The 21,279-nt window shown below is 40.6% G+C and overlaps 1 protein-coding gene across 1 annotated transcript; it reads left to right on the top strand.

Annotated features, from left to right (window-relative positions):
• Window positions 1-1,251: 1,251 nt before the first annotated feature.
• Window positions 1,252-13,970, top strand: TASL (TLR adaptor interacting with endolysosomal SLC15A4). Its single transcript, XM_082446638.1, has 2 exons — window positions 1,252-1,328; window positions 12,488-13,970. Exon 2 carries the CDS (start codon window positions 12,489-12,491, stop codon window positions 13,404-13,406), a length of 918 nt encoding a protein of 305 aa, XP_082302764.1. The 5' UTR covers window positions 1,252-1,328; window position 12,488; the 3' UTR covers window positions 13,407-13,970.
• The last annotated feature ends 7,309 nt before the right edge of the window (window positions 13,971-21,279 follow it).

The following is a 21,279-nucleotide window of genomic DNA, read 5'->3' as shown; positions in this document are numbered from 1 at the left end:
ACTACTGAGCCTGCGCGTCTGGAGCCTGTGCTCCGCAACAAGAGAGGCCGCCATAGTGAGAGGCCCGCGCAGCGCGATGAAGAGTGGCCCCCGCTCGCCGCAACTAGAGAAAGCCCTCGCACAGAAACGAAGACCAAACACAGCCAAAAAAAAATACTATCTTTCAAAATGGAAAAGTCATACATATACACAGTACAAATTTCAAAAGGATATGTTGTGAAAATTAAGACTCATTCTCAAAAGGCAATTGCTTGTTTCTAGTTTCTTGTATATCCCTATAGAAATATTCTATGCATTAGCAAAAAATATATATAATCCTTTAAAAATACAAATTGGAGCATATTAGGTCTTACATGTTCTTCCTAAACAATGTATCTTGGAGATCTTTTCCTATTATTAGACACAAAGCCACCGCACTCTAACAGCTACCTAATTTTCTACAGTAGGGATATACTCTCAGGTATTTAGCTGATATCCTATTTATATATTTTTCCTAGGTGTTTCTTAATTAATGCTGCAACAAATATCTTTTCACATGTCTTCGTGTACAGGTGCAAATATATCCCATGGATAAATTTTAGAAATGGTATTGCTGGGTCAAAAGGTATGAATATTTAAAATTTGGGGAAAAAAAACTTTAACAGACACTGGAAAATTACCTTTTGAAAATGTTTATAATCTCACCAATAGTGTATCAGAGTGCCTGCTTCCCCACAACCTTGCCCACTCAGTGTACTATTGAATTTTTTTACCTTGGTTAATTTGAGAGAGAAAACTGTTTTCATTTGCATTTTTAAAAATTATGAGTACAGCTGAGAAATAATACTTCTTAAACATTATAGGTTAATGATGAAACAGGGAATTTGCTAAATCATCTCTGACTTGGCTCTCTTTTGGGAGAGGGGTCCTAGAGAATTTCTTGTTAGAGGAATAAATTTATGTCGACAGGGTTCTTACATAATGTGTAGCAATAAACTATTTTAACCAGAGGCACTTTCATAGATAGGTTTCATTTTTCGAAAAAGGGGAAGAAACACTATTCTGCGGCTCGATGTGGGTTTGTCAGTTATTGCCTCCCCCCTTCTTGGGACTTCCCACACTTCTTGAGCACAAGTCAGACTTGAGCAAAAACAACTTTTTCCATAGGATCAGTTATAAAAAGAATGGCAAGTGCAACGAGCAGCTTAGTTTCTTGGTCTTATCAGTGAAAAGTAGACTCACCAAAGGCTTGCGAACATTTCTGGCAAAAGCACTGGCTGGCCTGTTCATCTCTATATGGTCAATCGTGGTGTTTCTGCAGGACCAAAGGCACAGACTGGTTAGTGAAGGTAAGCAAAGGAGGCAAGAGACCCTATGGCTGTGAACTTTTTCTGTCATTTCTCTTCCTACCCTTTCTTCGTCCTTTGTCATCAGAACTCAGATCCAATCTCATGACATCTAAAATGGTTTTCTCATTTACCAGATCAGAGGTGAGTGGGCATGTAAGCAAGCATTCAATGGAGTTAGACAATAAAGAGAAATGAAGTCCAACACTCCCCTTCTCTTACCTCATGTTCACACTTTGGACATCTCTAAAAATTTTTTTTTTTTTACTGAAGAATTTTGACTGGTCTGATCAGATATTTGTTGTGTAATTTATTCAGTCCCCGTTCACTAATTGCTACACAGGTTTAGCATCTGCGTTTTTTAAAGAAGGCCTAAAAACCTAGGCAGAATTTTGCAGGGACAGCACCACTCAAATTCGGTCACAGTGATGTAGTTTTAGAGATGAATACAATCACAATAAGTTCCAATTGGATTTAACTCTCAATTATTCATTGGGCGAGCTTGTGATAAGTGTTTTTCAGCGTGGCAGGACATACTCAAAGTAAACGTGATCTACAGTGATGATGCTTTTCAAATTGCCATCTGGGTGATTTGGGGAAAGTCTCCCTGTTGGTACTAAAGACAGTACACGCACAGGTGGGCTTTTGTTTGAATTATCTTTAGACATGCTCAACCATTCTTTTTTGTGTGTGTGCACATCTATTTGTACTTGAATATAAACCTGGTTTGGCCAGAATATTCATATTGATATTTTTACACCATTTCTTGTGTAGGTCAGTGTAAGAAGATCGTGTTTCTGAATTTGAGAAGCTTCTGGGAGGAGTGCAGAGTATTTGAAATTTGTGTAAAACATTCATATTATAATGGTAATTTGGGGGATATACAAACGTGCACTAATTTTATTATCTCAGAGCAAAGTGATGTTTTCAATAGTTATTTCAAGTTACTGAAACATTTCCAAACACAGACCTAATGATTATCTTAGTTATATAAGATACTGTCCCTCTGAACTCTTCATAAACATGAAAGAAGGTAAATTTGCCTTCATTAACTAACTATAGTTACTTTCCCTCCAATTTTTGTTTTGCAAAGTTTCAAACCTATATAAAAATGGAAAGAAGAGTATCAATACAATGCACACACGTTTTTACTATGTAGATTCATCAGTTGTAGCATTTTGCCACATTAATTTTTTTCTCTTGCTATGTCTCTCTCTCTGTATATATATGTAAACACACATACACACAGGTTTGGTTTTTTTTTCCCCTGAACTGTTTGAAAGTATATTGTTGACTTTAGGATACATCACCTTCAAATTCTTGACCCTGTATCTCCTAAGAAAAAGAGCAGTCTTCTACATGATTATAATGCTAAGGAAATTTAACATTAATACAATACTATTATCTAATATATGACCCATATTCAAATTTCTCCAATTATCCATATGTCTTTTAGAGAGTTTTTTTTTTTAATTCAGGATCCAATCAAGTATCTTGCATTGCATTTGTCTGATATACCACCCACAATGAAGTAAATGTTAATGGTGATAGCCATAATTAACAACATAATTAACAATGATTAAGAATTACACCACCAAGGAAATTTAAAATCAATCAACTGTATCATGATCATTTTTCTTATTTTTTTAGTCCTCATTTTGTGTCAAAATACTTTAAGAGTAATTCAAAAAAGTGATCATAAGCTTTAACTTTTCTGTTTGTAAGACGTAAAGACAGAATATGAAGAAAAATCCAAACTATGATAAAAATACATTTACTAATATGTCTGCACCAAAATTTACATTTTCTGAAATAAGGAAATTCATATCCAGATAAAGCCCTTGGAAGTAGCTGCTACCTTTAGTCATAAGGATCTAAGTAGAACTGAACAGAAAATTATTTACTTGTTGATGTTAATATGGAAAATGGAGGCCTTTTGACTTACGATTATATTATATTATTCATCAAATTAGACTTTCAGGAGTTAACTCATTAAGTAAGAATCATTTCATATTTGACAGAAGAATCGATAATCCCAAATTATATGTTTTGTAACAGGAATTGAAATACAAAGTAAGTGATACTTTAGAGCATCTATCAACAAATGCCATAAAATATGAAATAATAGGGATATAATCCAAGGTATATGATTAAGTGAATGGTTATTTCCAGCTCTAAAGAACACGTACTTTCAAAGGTAAGGGTCAGGAAAATGCAGATGCTTTTTCATATAGTGAGATCCTTCCTAAAGAAACTCTTTGTTTTGGGTAAAGTTCTTGTATTGTTCGCCAAAAGGAAAAAAAAACCCAAGGTAATATGGATTTGGTTACAGTATCATAACTAGATTATGAGCAAAGTAATATTCAAGTTTTTCAATGATAACCCTTCAGTGGTTTATTTGCAAGTCTCCCAAATCAAGAAGATCTTTAAAAAACATAGATTGGAATTAAAGGATCTAGAATTTAGATTATAGGGGAAATAAAGAGATGAAGAGATGAAATAGAGTATTTTGAGGATGGGGCGGTATTAAAAATAACATTTCTGGTATATCACCTACATATAATCTTAACAAGACAGTTTTTTTCACCCTCAAATTTGAGGCAAAAATAAATGTGCTCATCTGATTGGAAAATGAAAAACAAATAGCGTGTTGAAGAATATCAGTGGAAACAGTTAATCTCAGACATTGATGGTGAGAAAATAAATTGGCCCAAGCTACTTGAAAGGCAATTTGCAATAGATGTGATCTAGTAATTCGGCTTCTCCAAATCTGGCCTGAGGAAACATTCCTGCAGGCACATGCAGTGATTGCACACATTAAAAAAGCAAGAAAAACCTCAATGTCTACTATGAGAAATTATTTGCTAACATAAGATGTGTCTGTAGATGTACTATTTTCTGTTAAAAGGCAGGTCTATATGAGCAGACATGCTGACAGGTGGGAACCAAGCTGCTCCCCAACTAGCTAGGCTATAGATTGTCTATGAAACAGCAGATAACGTTTTCCTGTCCTTATTTCTGTGAGGTTACATCCCGTGATGCTCTGAGGCAGCCCCATCCCACTGTCTCCATTTTTGAGCCGCAGCGGAGGTCTTCTCTGCACTGTCTCAACCAGCTTCGCAGAAGTCCTGGTTTGCATGCCTGCGAACTGTCCTTCCAGAGACAGGATCTGTTTTGCCACCTTATCACCCGCAACGCACGCCCCCGCCCCCCCGCCCTCCCTGCCAATCCTCATTCTTTTGCTTTTCTTTTGCTATTACCAGTTACTCCTTCATTCAAAGGACTGTCCCAATGATTTATTTCACTGTTTAAGGTAGCAACTGGATTTTGCTAAGGTTCTATGCAATTCTGATAAATATATTGGGGTAGGGGAGAGAAGAATTTAGCATTTCTCTCTAATTTAGGGACCAGGATTCTGAACGGATGGCCAGGGGCTCTGAAAGGTTGAGATATGAGACTTGAAGGGTGGTGGTGGAACGGGGGATGGATAAGGAACCAGGGCTCTCAGGACAGAAGAAGAAAGGCACAAATGCCTGGGATGGGCATGGGATTTGGGAGAGCTGGGAGCAGTTCAGCATGGCTGGGGTCCTGGGTCTTGTGGGAACAGGCAGAGGTAAGATGAAGAAGGCAGATAAGAACCACGTATCATGAGGGCCTAACGTGTGTGGACTTTATCCTGGAGGTAATGGGGAGCTGCTGATATTTAAACAGGGCATCTGTAATATTAAATTACTCTGTGGTTGAAAAATTAAGGGCAAGATGACGCCAGGCTATAGCGGTGGGAATGGTTAAGGAAACTGTTTATATGGTTAGATGAAAAGAGCAGAGGATAAATTATTTGTGTATCTCAAAGACATATGAACATTGATACACAATTGGGACATGTGTGTAGCCCTGTGGGGTGGGCACTGGCTGTCTTCTTGGAGCTCTTCTTTCTGTACTTCACTGCACCTTCCTTCCTTTATTCGGCAAGGGTTGTTATTAAAATGGAGTCAGGGCGGGTACCCTTTTCCTGGAAGGACTAATTGCTTGTCATGATTGTGTGATATTAACTGCTCTCAACTAGGCAGTAGGGTGATATGTTTAAGAACAGATCACACACTTTGCGGTTAGTAAATTTGGACTTGAATCTTCCCTCTACTACTTATTTGCTTTGTGACCTTGGGAAGGTCATTTGTACTATCTTAATCTCAGTTTTCTCATTTGGAAAACCCGGATTATGATAACATCTAACAGTGCAGTGTTGTTGGAAGATTGGGGGTAATGTCTGGAAAGCACCCAACACAGTTGCTATTATTATTGTGCCCTATCTCAATTACTGCATCTGCTTTTTGACTTAGGTCAAGGATAGGCAAGCCATAGCCTATAGGTCAAACTGGCCCTTTGCCTGTTTTTGTACATAAAGTTTTATTGGAACACAGCCATACCCATTTGTTTACATATTGTCTGTGGCTGCTTTCCTGCTATGATGGCAGAGTTGAGTAGTTGTGATAGAAACCTAAAATATTAAATATTTGGCCATTTATAGAAAAAGTTTGCTGATCCCTAAATTAGGTTTTTCCAAACATCCCCTCTTATAAATTTTTTCCCTCTTTAGTTTTTCTCTTTGAATCCATGCTTGTGTTGTTTCAGTGTAAATTAAAAGTATGTCTATATTAGTAGTCTCCAGCATCGTCAACTACTGGTTTTCTCCCAGACTACTGACACAACACAACTCCAGTGGTGACGGTCAGCTGGCCATGAAGTCTACACACTTAGAGGGGCTCTACCAGGAATGACCAGCTGAATGGAACCAAAGCTTTTTTTCAAGCACCTCTGGAAAGCTATTGGATCATCCTTGCCCCTTGGGATTATGGCTCAGAAGGGACTGGGTAGTCAAGCTCTTCCTGGAGGTGTCCTCTAGCTTTTTCACTTATTTGTAGGGTCTTGAAATGGACAGTTTTGGGGATCTTGTTGCTCTTGGTCAGTTCCATCAGCTGACCGGCCCTCACATGGAGAATCAGCAGAGAATCTCGATGGCGTGGCGGCTCCTCGTGCCTCTCACCTCCTCCTCCCCAGAGATGCACACCTGACCTTGGCAGGGCTCTGAGCCTCTACAGGCCAGTGACTTGACCCCAAAGGCCCAGATCTTGTATCCAAGGCCCCAATTTGGGGCAGCCACAGATTGTTTTTCCTTTTTCTTTCTTCCCTTTTTTATTTTTTAAATGAGAGCTGCTTATTTCTTCACTCATTTGAAAAAAGAAGTGGGGGGAAGAATCCAAAACAGAACAAGCTCTTCTGCCTTATTAGCCTTTTATCAGAAAGACAAACAACATTTGGGAATAATAGCCTCTCAAAGTTAGAAAATAGAGTCCAAACTTAACCTTAGGGCCAAGAGCATTTTTTTCTAAGTCTAAAGGTATGCTTTCCACTGTTGAGTACTGTTAAGTGATGTTACTCTTTAAAATATTTGCACTTCATACTTTTGTATTGTTTTAAGGACTTGTCTTGTTAAGCCATTTCTTCAAAAAGTCCCTTGAAAATGATAAAGGACTACAAAAGTTTAAAAAATCCTGTGGGGTTTCTACTTCAGTGGTTTATTTGCTGTGGTATTTTATTAAAAAATATTTATTTAGAAAAAAAAGTATTTCTATGTACAGAGTTATAACAACAGTTTTCTGAAATCCAAGTAAATGATTTAACAAGGTGCTGGACTTCAGCACATATTTCTAAGTTGTGAATTTGCACATCAGGTTAAGTTCGGTATTCCCCTGTCTGGTGATGATTAACGGAGGCTAAATTTGCCTAGAACATCTCATCTGCAAATGTCCTTGAGAGTCTTTTCCTTCACACTTAATCAGTCATGGAGAATTCCAGATATATCTCTATCTCTGTCTCCATCTTCTCTATGATGAGAAATAAAAATTCAAGCAATAAAATATCTTTGAACAACTGAAGTAATCCATGGGCTTAAGTTTTATTGTCTCAGATAAAATTAAGCCAAATACGTTAACGTTTGTTTGAAGTATATCTTTTATAATACCTTTGAAGAGTGAGGTCTTCTAAGAATTTTATAATCAATGAAATTTATTAAGGAAAATGCCAACAATTAATCAAAATAAACCCAAATAACTTTCTCTATTTTAAAATTTTAAGATGCCATGATATGTAGTACTATTTTTTAAAATTAATTTTATTTATTTGTTTTTGGCTGCTTGGGTCTTCGTTGCTGCGCATGGGCTTTCTCTAGTTTGCGGCAAGCAGGGGCTACTCTTCGTTGTGGTGCGCGGGCTTCTCTTGTTGTGGAGCACAGGCTCTAGGCACGTAGGCTTCAGTAGTTGTGGCTCATGAGCTGTAGAGTGCAGGCTCAGTAGTTGTGGCGCACGGGCTTACTTGCTCCGCCGCATGTGGGATCTTCCCGGACCAGGGCTCGAACCCGTGTCCCCTGCACTGGCAGGTGGCTTCTTAACCACTGTGCCACCGGGGAAGCCCTCTAGTACTATTTTTATTCTAGTGGTACATTAAAGGGTTTTCATAAAGATCAATGAGTTAACATGTATAATTTGTGTGTTTCACACATTATTACTCTCTCCACAGCTTGAGAAAAATCTTTCAAAAGCTGCTTTAGCATGCTCTCTGCTGCCCTCTGCTGCTAGCTTTCAGAAACTGATTTTGATTCTGAGTAATGCTCACCTCACTTGTTTCTTCTCTTAACATAGTCAAAACGCCATGCAATATTAAAGTTTGAGGGGACTCTTTAATTTAATCCCACGTTCTCCATTTACAGATAAGAAGTTGAGTCTCTAAGAGGTTAAATGACATGCGAGCATGGGCTGTTTTCTTTTCTTTCTTTTTTTGGCCACGTGCGTGGCCTGCAGGGATCCCCGACCAGGGATCGAACCCGGGCCCCCTGCAATGGGGGCGTGGAGTCCTAACCACTGGACCACCAGGGAATTCCAGTGGGCTCTGTTTTCTGACTGACAGCATTTGAATGCTTGGTGGCTTTGGACATATTACTTAATTTTGACACATATAAAATGAGGATAATAATAGTACCTACATCTTTGAGTTTTTGTGGGGATCCACTGATTCAGTACATAAAAAGCACTTAGTGTCCGGGTTGTAGCTAGTACTAAATGCTAGCCCTGTTACAGACCTGCCATTAACTACACTAAAACCACAGCTAGTGGCAAGGTCAGAACTAGAATTCTAGTCTCTTGACTACCAGTTCAAGAATTTTTTTTTTTGCCTTAATGAGGCTGAATAACAACTAAATTTTACCTTTGAATGTAGATTTTTAAAATGTGACCTGTTCACATTTGAAGCTCTTGTAGTCTCTACAAAGCTATCGACACTGCAGCTCCTGTGGCTCATTGCTCCTTGTACTGTTCAAGGCAGGTTCCCCACAGAAATGATTACACTCACAAGCTCCTCAAGCCCCCAGACAGAAAATCCTACAGCCCACACTTGGGAGATGGTTTCACTGTTGACTCTAAGTCACCCCTCTAATGAGCTCCCTGCCTGAATCTCCAATGCACAGTTAGACGCTTGCACTCACGTCAGACTCAAGAGGAACTAAACTAAGCCCATCAGCTCTGTTCCCGGCTCCTTCTGGTCTCCCCGTTTTGGTCAGTGCTGGTGCCATTTGCCAGCAGGCCTAGACTCGGTTACTTCTGACTCCTCTCGCTCCTTCACTACCAAGTCCAGGAGTCATGGCCTCTCAAGTTCATTCCTTCTCTTCCTTTCCTGCTACTTTCCTCCGGGTTCCTGTCCCAATCACCTCAGGTGGGCATGAATCCAGCAGCCTCCTAACTCAAGTCCTTGACTCCAATCCTGCTGCAATTCCTCTTGCCCTTTACTGACAGATCACATCATGCCTTGAATAAGTTTGGTTACCTTCCAGAGTTTTGTACTGCCTTCAGGGTAAACTGAATGTCCTCAGCCTTCCATGTCTCAACTTACCTCCCTGACCTTATCGCCCACTCCTCTTTCGTAGGAATCTTTTCCTTTAGGCATGGGTGTATCTATCCCTAGATATTAGGACCTATTTTCTGCTTTTCCATCATGGGACCTACCACTGTACTGGTCTGCCTTGGGCTCCACACATGAGAAGGGTAGGTCTCTTATTCTACCAGAATTAAGGTACCAACAAAGTTCTCAGTCCACGACAAATGGGGCAAAGGGCTCATTCAATACTCAAAACAAAATCCTGGACCGGCTTCCTTTACTGTGGTGAAGGAGTGGAGATTACCCAGAGGAGTCATAAACATCATCCACATAAAGTGAGAGAAGAATCCACTAGGGCTGATTTTTTAATATGAAAAGAAATATGATAAACAGTAGGCGATTTGGGATAACGACTGAATGGGAACAAGGGTGATTCTCAAGAGTGATTCTGCATTATCACCTTCACTATCTTCTAAGTCTGTGCTGTCCAGTATCTTAGCCATGTGGTATTTTTTAATAATTTAAATTAAATAAAGTTAATTCATTAATTAATGACATTCAGTTTCATTGGCCACATTTCAAGTGCTTAATAGCCACATGTGGCTATTAATATTTTGGACAGCACATATATAGATCATTCTACCATCCCGGAAAGTTCTGTTGGACTGCACTGCTTTGAGATTTTTCATTTGCTTCTTGAAGTCATTCACCCAGGCCTACTGCTTTCCAGCTTCTAAAATGTAACTGCTCTAGTCTCTTCTCTTGTTCTCCTTTTTCTTGTGTATTATATTTTAAAAAATCATTTAATGTTGCTTTAGTGAAGTTTGGGGGAAGAAAAAATACAGATATACGCCTAATCTGTTATTTTTCCTGGAAATCTTTGCTTTTCTCTACCTCAATGTGATCTTGCTTTTGAGCTCACATTCTGAGTAATCACTGTTAAGCAGGCTCTCCTCAGCCACTTCAGGGGTCCCTCCAGCTTGGGTTTGCCTCTAAGTTCCAGCTTGCTTCCATAAAGCCATAGGGTCAGCTGGGGATGTGTGTGTGGTGTGTGGAGTCGGCATTTCTGGCTGTCGTCATGTAGTCACATTGGCATTCATGGTGACTTGTCACTCTCCTGGCCCCTGGTTAACAGTCTATAAACATCATGTCTGCAATCTTCCCATCTGCAGTCGAGGTCTTCTCCAGGTTTGCAGGCTCTGGGCAGCATGCTGGTACGTGAGCAGACTTCATGAGGCAGCCTCAGGCCTGTCCACCCAGGCATTCCATGCTGGGCAGGAGAGAAGAGAGACTTCCTGCTTCCTCAGGTTCTACGTGGGAGGTAGGGCACAGGTCTCTTCTACTCTGGGCTCCCCAGATCCATCTGGAGCGGTACTCTTTCCCTCCACAGGGATTCCATCCATTGAGTCTATTGTTGATATGTCAATATTATGCCCTAAGTCATTTAGGGTTCTGGATTCTGAAGTTTAAAAGCTCGGTTATGGTATCTCAAAAGCCACTTCTCTAAAACTATGATTTCTGCCAAGAGGTTCTGAAGCCTATTTGGCAACTCAAAAGTAGAGAGTTGTGTTTTTGCTCTGGTTTTCCACAATGACATTCTGAGGTCTTGAAGGTGGAAGGCCCTACTGGCAGCTGGGGTGGGGTGGAGCAGGAGGGTCGTGAAGTAACTATCACTAGTAAGCCTTTATGATAAAATTTCTTGCTCTGTTAACTATTTTCTCATGTATAGAAGATTTGCCTTTTCGCCTGGATGTTCAGTTTGTTGAGAGCAGAACCGCATTTAAAAAGCTTTTTCAGGAAAGAACATTTTCTTACCCTTATAAGTGTGTCCAGCATACAAAAATTACTTCACGGATTTGTTGAAGACCTTTAACTTTGTATCTTCATGGTATGTGACAGTGCCTGGAATGGAGTAAACATTTAAATAATTGATAAATTTGCTCAATATATCTTGGAATAGTTCCCCAAAAAGAAAGAAACACTGAAAATATTACCCTTACACAATCGAAACAATTATACTAATTATACTGCATTAATAATATTAACTTTATACAATGAAAAAGTTTACTTGGGAAATAACTACATGACTACAAAAGAGAGGCTAAAATTTAAAAAAAAAGAGGATCCTTAGGATTAAAGTAATCCTTTTCTAATTTGACTTGTCAATTTCAGACTCAAGTTGATGGGTCTGTTTTCGAAGCCCAGCCCTCGGGGCCGAAGAGGACCAGTTCTCTTTGCTTTCGTCTACTGCTCCATTGCCAGGCGTACCAGCACATCCCTTTTTTAGAAAATGCAGCTGCTGGCTTCTAGCCTATTCTAGCCACCCCAGAATCCAGTGACAACTGCTGAAGATGGAGGGGTGGCACAGGTGGCGGAAAAGCTCACAGTCAGGAAAGCTCCTTAGTAACTAGGGTAGAGGTAAAAACGTCAGTCGGACACAGGGACATTTCCAGGACATATCGTAAAAACTGGGAGGGATACAGCAAGAAAGCCATCCTGGGCAGCAAAGGTAGACGAGGCTTCATGGTCCTTCATGACGGGTTGATGGTGAATTAATTTCATACCATGCTGCTGCTGTTAATTATTTAATTCAAGTTAAGTATCTTTTGATTCCCTCCTAAATGCAGACAACTGTGCTAGCTCCCAGGGATAAACTACAAAGATAAATAAGATATAGCTTTTATTTTCAGTAGACTCTGCCATAAATTTCCTCATTTTTTCATAAACCACTAGCTATGCTGCTTCCCCAGTTTGCAGCTTCTCAATCACTCTCCATTTCCTTCGGGGCAGAAGGCAAATGCCCTTGCCCGACTCCCAAGGCCCTTCAAGACCCAATTCCAGCCTATTTCCCCAGTCCTTTCTGCTTATGCTGTGTCTTATATATGCCAAACAGGCCATGTCACCACATTCTCTTATAACTCTGTGCCTAGGGATGGAACTCCTAGCCTTCAGTTTAGTTGAAATGTCACCTTCTCTGAAACATATCCTGTCATTTCTCCTCCTTCGCCCCCAGGTTGTTAATGAGAAACTTCTTGAAGGGTGGAACTGTGCCCATTTCATCTTTATACTTCCAACACATGCCATGGCCCTGGCGCACAGCAGGCACAGAATGAGTACTAGCTTGGGGAATGAATGAAATGAACTTATTTATTGTCCTTTATTTTTTTGATAGAACAACTGTCAATTTATAAAACTCCAGTCTTCTTTTCCCCCATTGTTACTAACTCCCTTTCCAGAATGCTGTCAGAAGGGTATCTCAGTGGACTTGCTTACCGGAGTGACATCCAGTGGAGCTGTACATCTTATAATGAGCAGGTGACTGAGGAAAAGGAAGAGGAGAGAGAAGCCACAGCTGCTGCTACTCTTTCCTACTCCTCCGTGGATGAAACACAAGTCCGAAGTCTCTATGTGAGATGCAAATCCTCAGGCAAGTTTATTTCTTCAGTGCATTCAAGAGAGAGCCAACACAGTAGAAATCCGAGAATCACAGTGGTGCAGACAAACCCCAATCCCGTGTTTGAAAGCCCAAACTTGGCCGCAGTTGAACTATATAGAGACCCCGGCAGAGAGACCTACTTGGTTCCACCTTCCTGCAAGAGTATCTGCAAGAATTACAATGACTTACATATTGCAGGGGGCCAGGTGATGGCCATTAATTCAGTGACAACAGATTTTCCCTCTGAGAGCAGTTTTGAACATGGCCCTTTGCTGAAATCGTCTGAGATTCCTTTGTCCATGGAGGATTCCATTTCCACTCAGCCCAGCGACTTCCCACCCAAACCTATCCAGCGGTATTCATCCTACTGGAGAATAACCAGCATCAAAGAGAAAAGCAGCCTGCAAATGCAGAAGCCTATTTCGAATGCAGTGCTGAACGAATACCTGGAGCAGAAGGTGGTAGAGTTATACAAGCAGTACATTATGGACACTGTGCTTCACGACAGTTCTCCTACCCAGATTCTGGCATCTGAACTCATCATGACAAGTGTGGACCAAATTAGTATTCAAGTCTCTAGAGAGAAGAACCTGGAGACCTCAAAAGCCAGGGATATAGTCATTAACAGCCTTTTACAGTTGGTGTCAACTGAAGTCAGCACTCCTGAAATCAGCACTCCGAGTCTCCATATTTCTCAGTATAGTAACGTGAACCCATAGAAAGGATGCTTCTGTTCCTCTTTCTCAACTACTCAAATCCTAAGCAACAATTATTCACTTATTCTGACAATGCGCAGGAAGGGGTTGTCGAGAGCTAGATAAGTAAAGGTTGGCTGGAGGTCAGGTATGGATTAAGAGGAAATCTCATAATATTACACGTGAAGGAATGTGGGGAGAGGAGCTATAATGACTTCAAAGCAAGGGTTGTAGAGCAACAAAGCAAAAATAAAAATGATCAGAAAAGAGATTCATTTAAGGGAATATAGAAAAGAAAAAAGACAAACCAAATAAGAATGTACACCATGGCAAAACTGAAAGCCAAAGGTTTCAGGGGAAGGAGTTAAGAATATGTTTGTCACCCAAGTAAATTCCTCCAAGTTGTTTCTCCTGGAGGGAAATGGACTGTGGAAGGCTGCTCTATTTGGGTATAAAGACAGGTTCAAACAGTCTTTAAGATATGTTTATATCTATCTCCCCTATCCTGTACCAGATCATTTAAAAATATATTCTTTATAAAGATTAAAACAGTAGCAAATTGCAATTGTGTTTTCTTTGTGTAATGATTACTTATGAAGTTTTCTAAATGGAAAATATCACACAGTGAATATTAAACTACTGCTTTATTTTGCCGTGTTTGATTTTCTTGTTGGTACTAAGCTTCAAAAGAAATTATGAATCTTCTTTTTCCCATTTTTTTCCCTTCCTTTTCTACATGCCCTCTTGACCCTTCTGGAGCTAGGAAGGGGGTCTTCTTTATCCTCTTACAAGCTCTAGGGTCCCATGACATCAAATTCTGTAAATTCATGCACTGGAATGGTAGCTTCATGAGCGCCTACTGTCTACGCCATTCCTCTAGCTCAGGGATTGGCAAATGATGACTCACTGGCCAAATCTAGCCTGCCACCTGTTTCTTTCATGGAGGTGTAATCTGCATATAACGTGTTTCACGTGTACAACATGATTTGCTATTTGCATATTACGAAACGATTACCACAATAAATCCAGTTACATCCTTTGAACTCCCATGAGCTAAGAATCTTGTCAGCCATTTTTAAATAAAAATAAGAATATTCTGTGATATGATAATTATGATATTCAAATTCAGGGTCCATAAAGTAAGGCCTTACTGGAGCACAGCCACACCCATTCATTCATGTATTGTCTCTGGCTGCTCTCACACTAGAAACGCAGAGCCGCTAAATGCGACGGACAACATGGGGTCCACCAAAGCCAAAAGCACCGTCTCTCCTTCCACAAAAGAAGTTTGCCAACCCTGCTCCACAGCAGTGCCCTGCCCATATGATGGCTGCTTGACTTAATTCAGCTTCCTTGAGGAGGCCCACTCTGAGATGGAAACTGGTGAGCAAGTTTCTGGGGGTGGGTTGGGAACAATCTCTGTAAGGGAATGAAGAGAACAGAAGAGGTTTCTACAGAGGCCTCAGGCATCTCAGGCTCTGGAGTTGGGGTGGCCCTTCAAAATTGATCCAAATTGAAATAAGAGCGTTGGCTTTGGTTCTCCTGCTTGACCAGAAGGGGGCGTAACCTTAGCTGAGGCAGTTCAGAGCAAAATTCCCAAAGGGGAATCAGCTGTGAGCCTTTGGCAGCCAAGCTCCTGGCAGCTCCGGGGGGAATGATTTCCTCATCCAGGAGGAGGAATCTGGATGGAGCACAATAGCATCCTGTGCATTTCTCAGTATTTCTAGAGTGAATGATTTTTTTTTTTTACAACATGTAATGTCACGTAAAAAACCTGGTTTTGAAACAATTCAGAAATGTCATTCACTGTTTTGACTATAGAATAGCCACTATGCATTAATTGCTTGCCATGGTGCCTGGCACCACGTTAGGCATTTTGTATGAGTTTTATATAATTCTCATAATAACCTCATGAGTGTATGCCTATTATCCACCCGCCTCCTCGCTTTTTTTTGTTTTTTGTTTTTTTTTTTAACATGGATGAGCAAGTTGGGCTCAGGGAAGTTAAGTAATTTGTCCAAGGGCACAGTGTGAGTGGTGGAACTACATTTGAATCCAGTTCCATTGAACTTTAAAGTCCTGGTTCTTAACTACTACCACCTGCTCCCTTGTTGACCACCATATTTGTCTCATTCAAGACTGGTTTTCTACCCCAAGGGAAAAATAACTCACTCATCTCTTTAGCATTATGTTACTTCTTTTCTTTATAGTGTTCTGTTTGGTAGTATTCATTTGCTTCTCTTCCCTCCTCCAAAAACTGAAGCTTTGATTTATTCATTTGTTTCTCCACATCCTAAGCAGTATTTGCACATAGTAGGCAACCAATTAATATATGTCAAATCCATAAACAAGTTTTGGCTGTGTTGGATACCGCATCTGATGGTTGAAGTGAAAGACCCATCAATATGAAAACTAGATAATTTTGACTAGAAAAAAGCGCTCTTCAGAGTTCCTCCCCAAGAAGAAAAATGAATAAGTGAGCTTAATTTCTTACAGCAGGTTAGAGTAAATGGTATAATAAAAATGCGTTGTAATAGTATCACAGATGTTTACCCTCTTGATTACTTGAGAAATGATTTGTTACAAAGCAGACTGGTTCATTCTTTTTTGAATGGGCATTTATTTGACGTTGCTTTTGGGGAGCACTGTGTATTAAACATACGCAGGAAAGACACGTGTGTGTGTGTGTACACACACGGAGGAGTAGGCCCTGTCCTCTGTAAGCTTGTTACATTGGAGAGACCTGGCAAATAACTAAGGAACAAGTAAGGAAGCCACTTATTAAGCAAGACCTTGGCAAAGTGGTACAAACAGGAATACAATTATCAATGATTGCAACTGAAGTGTGGTAAGTGCTGAAAAGGAGATGTGCTCGGAGGTACTGGATGGCGGAGGAGCCCAGGGCAGGCAAACATTCCAAAGGGGAAGTGATGGTTTAAATTACTTTTGAAGAACAAGATAGGATGTAGGTGGATGGATGGAAGGGGTGTTCCAAGCAGAGGCGTGAGTGTGTTCGGTACAGTAAAGTCTATGGCTGTAACCAGAGCTGAATGAATACATGAATGAGCAGTATATTAACTTTCTATTACTATTGTAACAAATGACCACAAAATTCATAGCTTAAAACAACACAAACTTATCTTACAGTTATGGACATCAGAAGTCCAAAATCATTCTCACTGGGCTAAAATCAAGGCGTTGGTAGGTCTGCCTTCCTTCTGGAGGCTCTGGAAGAAAATTGGTTTTCTTACCTTTTGGAGCTCCTAGAGGCCACCCCCGTTCCTTAGCTCATGACTGCACCGTTCTAACCTCTGTGGCCATCATCACACCTCCGTCTCTGACGCTAAGCCTCCTGCCTCCCTTTTATAAGGACCCTTATGATTACATTGGCCCCACCTGGATAACTGAAGTTAACGTCCTCATTTTAAGATTCTTGGGACTTCCCAGGTGGTCCAGTGGTTAAGAATCCACCTTCCAATGCACAGGACGCGGATTTGATCCCTGGCCGGGGAACTAAGATCCCACATGCTGCGGGGCAGCTAAGCCTGCAAGCTGCAACTACTGAGCACGTGCGCTCTGGAGGCAGCACGCTGCAACGAAGAGCCCACACGCTGCAACTAAGACCCGATGCGGCCAAATAAATAAATACTTTAAAAGATTCTTCAATTAATTACATCTGCAAAGTCGCTGTTGCCTTGTAAGGCAACATAATCACAGGTTCCAAGGATTAGGACATGAATATTTGCTGGGGCGAGGCAGGGAGGGGGACATTATTCTATCACAGATGGGATCATTTTTTCCTCTTGATTATCCAAAATTTGCCTCTCCACCATCAATCCTCCTTATTCAAGACGAATAAGTCCATGTTTGCTTATATATGTGAAATAGTTTGTTTCCTTTTTTGTCTGCTGTCAACTCATACTGTGTATTCTGTTTTGTCCATAGGCGTGAATCCACTTTTTCTCTTGCTCATTTTAGACATCCTTTTCTGGACTCTAATTCTACTTGTATCTTTCTTTCTTTTAAAATACGTTTCTTTTTTCCATTATAAAGGTGGTATCTGCTCACTCTAGAAAATTTGGATAACAGCAAAGTAGAAAATATCACCTCTAATTCCTCAATCCCCAAGTATTCATAGTTAACATTTTAAGTGAATTTCTTTCTCCATGTACTGTGTTTTGTTTGTTTTTCCTTTCTCTGAGTAGTGATTATGTTATCTTTGAATAAAATGTTGCATCTTTTGTTTGTTTTACTGACACCGTAACAGAGGTAAAAGTTCTAAAACTAATAGATTTGCATTATTCACATAGGGATAATCTCAGCTTTTTTTTCTTCCCCATACACTATTTGATAATGTCTGATACTTTGTGGACATTTTCCCTGTGTTAGAGCACTGGGCCAATATAATCAGGAAATTGTGTATATTAACAATAAGGCCTCTGAGTTTTGTCAACTTAGTTTGACATTCAATAAATATAATTTAGATTGATTTCCTTTTCTATTGTATTGTCCATACTAAAAACCATCTGTCATATTTTTATCTACTCACACTTTAAATTCAACTAAATTCAACAAATACTTACTGAGCATGAACTGTTATACAAAGATGAGATTCATAGCCCCTGTTTAAAGAGCTCATTTATGTAGTACAAAACTTATTAAGCAAAGCACACTGAGTGTAGTAAGACATGTGCAATGACTATTTAAGGTGTATTGAATCATTTTTCTTTCAGTTTATCCCAGTTCAGTAGCTATAGCCCTTGCTTATCTTGATTTTCTTAGTTTTGGGCTCTCAGGCATTATTATAGGGCTATGACTAGAAACTTCTCTACTAAGCACTCTGGGAGGTGAGGGAAGGGGTAGGGGTGGGGTACCTTCAGTATGGACTTTAGTAATCAGCCCTGGCTTTGACCTTGACTTGGCCTTAATCCCAAGTGGGCATGATGTGTGGCCATTGCACATTTGGTACTGAAACCTCTCCCCTCCTTCCCGCAGCCCTTATTTCTGTCTTCCTGTGCCCAATGTCTTGCCAGGAACAACTCAAATACTGAAAGGAATGAGGTCAAGTAGAGAGTCTTTCAACGTTTCACTGGAGACCTGCAGAGAATACTTGTTAAAAGTTGTTTTTGTGATTTACCAACTTTGGGGATTAGGAGGATGAAAGCAACAAGGCAAGTGTGAGATTGGTTTTTACAAATTTTCTTTTGCAGGCTGGAGTTAATTGTTTTCCTCTTGAAAAATAGAGGAAAAGATCAAGGTTCAGGGAGCGAATATTTCAGCTCAAACTGCAAGATGAATTAAAAGATATTTTGCACTGTCAGTATATCCCAGTCAGAAGAATGTTTTGATTTATCTGATTATTTTCTTAAGTAAGACAAAGCATTTTGAGAGCCCCCCCCAATATCCCCCCATGCTACACACACCTGGGGAGGTAGCATGGCTTGAAAGAGGACCGGCCTTGCAGCAGATGGGACCATAGAAAGCCCTGAAAAAGATTCCTGGGTTCCATCTGCAATCTAGAAGCAGGGGACATCTGGGAATCTAAAGAGGCCATGTAGATGGAGCAGTGAGCCTCTTGGCAATGACCTGTGATAACCTGTGTCCACTGATGACCAACAGTCTATAACTTGAAGGTCAGCCATAAACTCCCGATTTGCCCTCCACCATTCCTTGACATTGTGTAAGAGTCCAGGACTGTGGCACAACCCTGAGAAGGATTCGAGAAGCCAAGAATGACTGAACTGATATTTTCTACCATCATGGGAAAATGGAAGTTCAGATTCAGAGATTCAGTTGTTTTAAAAGAGAGAGAGAGAAAGAAAGAAAGGGAAAGAAAAAGAAAGAAGGAAGGAAAGAAAGAAAGAAAATTACTTATTACACATCTGAGTTGGTAGAGAAGTTGGAGTTATAATTAAGATTCCTACTCCTCTGCTGCGTCCTAGGAAGAAGTAACCTATGTCACCTACAAATTGGCACTTGCTGTCTACCCCTACAAGGATTAGATTATGAGCCACTGCAGCTGCTGACCTTCAACACACCCTGAAAGAAGTTTAGGGTGGAGATCAGAAATGAGGCACTCTGTGCTCTGGAAAAAACTGGCAGAACAGGTATTCAGATAGATTATTTTCAGGAGACGATTTTATGAGCCCAATTCTTGCATCTCCTCATATCTAGAAAAGCACTAAAATCCTTCATGGTGATATCTGCTCCTCATGACTAGCAGTAACCTTCACGAGACTAGCAGAACCTTACGCAAAAAATATGTGCTTGATTGCATGTACTCCCCCCTCACCAAAATTACATATATACTGACCCTCCCCCCCACCTCTCTGGAGCAGTTTCTCAGAGCTATCTGAAATGCTGTCTCCTGGGCTATAGTCGTCATTTTGCCCCCAGTAAAACTTAACTCACAACTCTCACGTTGTGCTTTTTTTTTTTTCAGTCGACACCTAGATGGAAGTCTCCAACTTTCTAAAGTAACAGCATTAGGAGAGGGACCAGTGAGAAGCTAGGTTTAGTGCTAGTCCAATGAACATGAGCTGAGGGGAAGAGGCAATGGAAATAGGGAAATTTCCTTCTTCCCTTTCCTCTCCCTTCTTCCTTTCTTTATCTCTCTTCTTTCCCTTTTGTTCCTTCCTTTAATTTTGTCTCTCTTTCCCACTCTCCCCATCCCTCCTCTTCCTTCATCTCCTCTGCGTTGATGTGCCTGGTTTTAAATCGTGCCCAGAATTCTAATTGCAAGGAAGCCTGGAAATGTAGTTTTTGCTTTCAAGCCACTGCAGAATAGGTGGAGGGTGGAATGGATGTTGAATGCTAAGCCACTATGCCATCACACATATTCAAATCCAGACCCTGATCTTTTTTTTTTTTTTTTTTTTTTGGCCATGCTGCACGGCTGGTGGGATCTCAGTTCCCGGACCAGGGATTGAACCCAGGCCCCTGGCACTGAAAGCCTGGAATCCTAAACACTAGCCCACCAGGGAACTCCCATCCTGTGATCTTTTTTATCGTTTCTGTACATCCCTCTGCCAGCTTCAAGTACTTTGCCTTCAAACTTCCTTCCTACTCCCCAGTTGGAGGATTGTCATTGGGTTCCCGAAGTTGGCTCTGCCCACAGGTGCAGGGAGCTGGAATTGCTTAGGCGTTTATATAACCCTGTGGTGGTCTGTTATAAACTGAATATTTGTGTCCCCACTCCTCCAAATTCATAAGTTGAAATCCTAACCCCAAAGGGGTGGGACTTTCAGGAGGTGATTAGGTCATGATCGTGGAGCCTTCACGAATGGGATTAGTGCCCTTATAAAAGACACCCCAGATGATTAACAGAAACACACTACTATTAATAGAACACATAAACAACAGGGACCTGCTTTGTACCACGGGGAACTATATTCAATGTCTTGTGATGACCCATAATGGAAAAGAATCTGAAGAAGAAGACATAGATACACATATACAGCTGAATCACTTTGCTGTTCATCTGAGGCTGACACAACTTTGTAAATTAACTATACTTTCGTTAAAAATTTTAAAAAAAGAGACCCCAGAGAGCTCTCTTGCCCCTTCTGCCTTGTGAGGACACAGCCAGCAGGCAGCCATCTATGAACCAGGAAGAGGGCTCTCACCAGACACCAAATCTACTGGTGCCTTGATCTTGGACTTCCCAGCCTCCAGAACTCTGAAAACTAAATGTCTGTTGTTCAAGCCACACAGTCTGTGATATTTTTGTTACAACAGACCGAACAGACTAAGACACGGCCCTTAGCCAACAAGAGCTGAAGAAGGCACTAGTATTGATATGAAAGCCTAGCCCTCCCGTCTCTAATTGGGACAAACTCAAGTACTACACTTCAGAGCTGCCCCGCAGGATCAGGCTGCAGCTGTCCTCCTAAGGATT

The sequence above is a fragment of the Balaenoptera physalus genome (assembly GCF_965194825.1).
Source record: "Balaenoptera physalus genome assembly, chromosome: X".
NCBI classification, from domain to species: Eukaryota; Metazoa; Chordata; class Mammalia; order Artiodactyla; family Balaenopteridae; genus Balaenoptera; species Balaenoptera physalus.
Note: the sequence above shows the minus strand (reverse complement) of the source record. Positions and strands in the feature narration are given on the sequence as shown.

What these genes read in the sequence shown, in the direction of transcription:
- TASL (XM_082446638.1), top strand. Translation starts at nt 12,489, where the DNA reads ATGCTGTCAGAAGGGTATCTCAGTGGACTTGCTTACCGGAGTGACATC.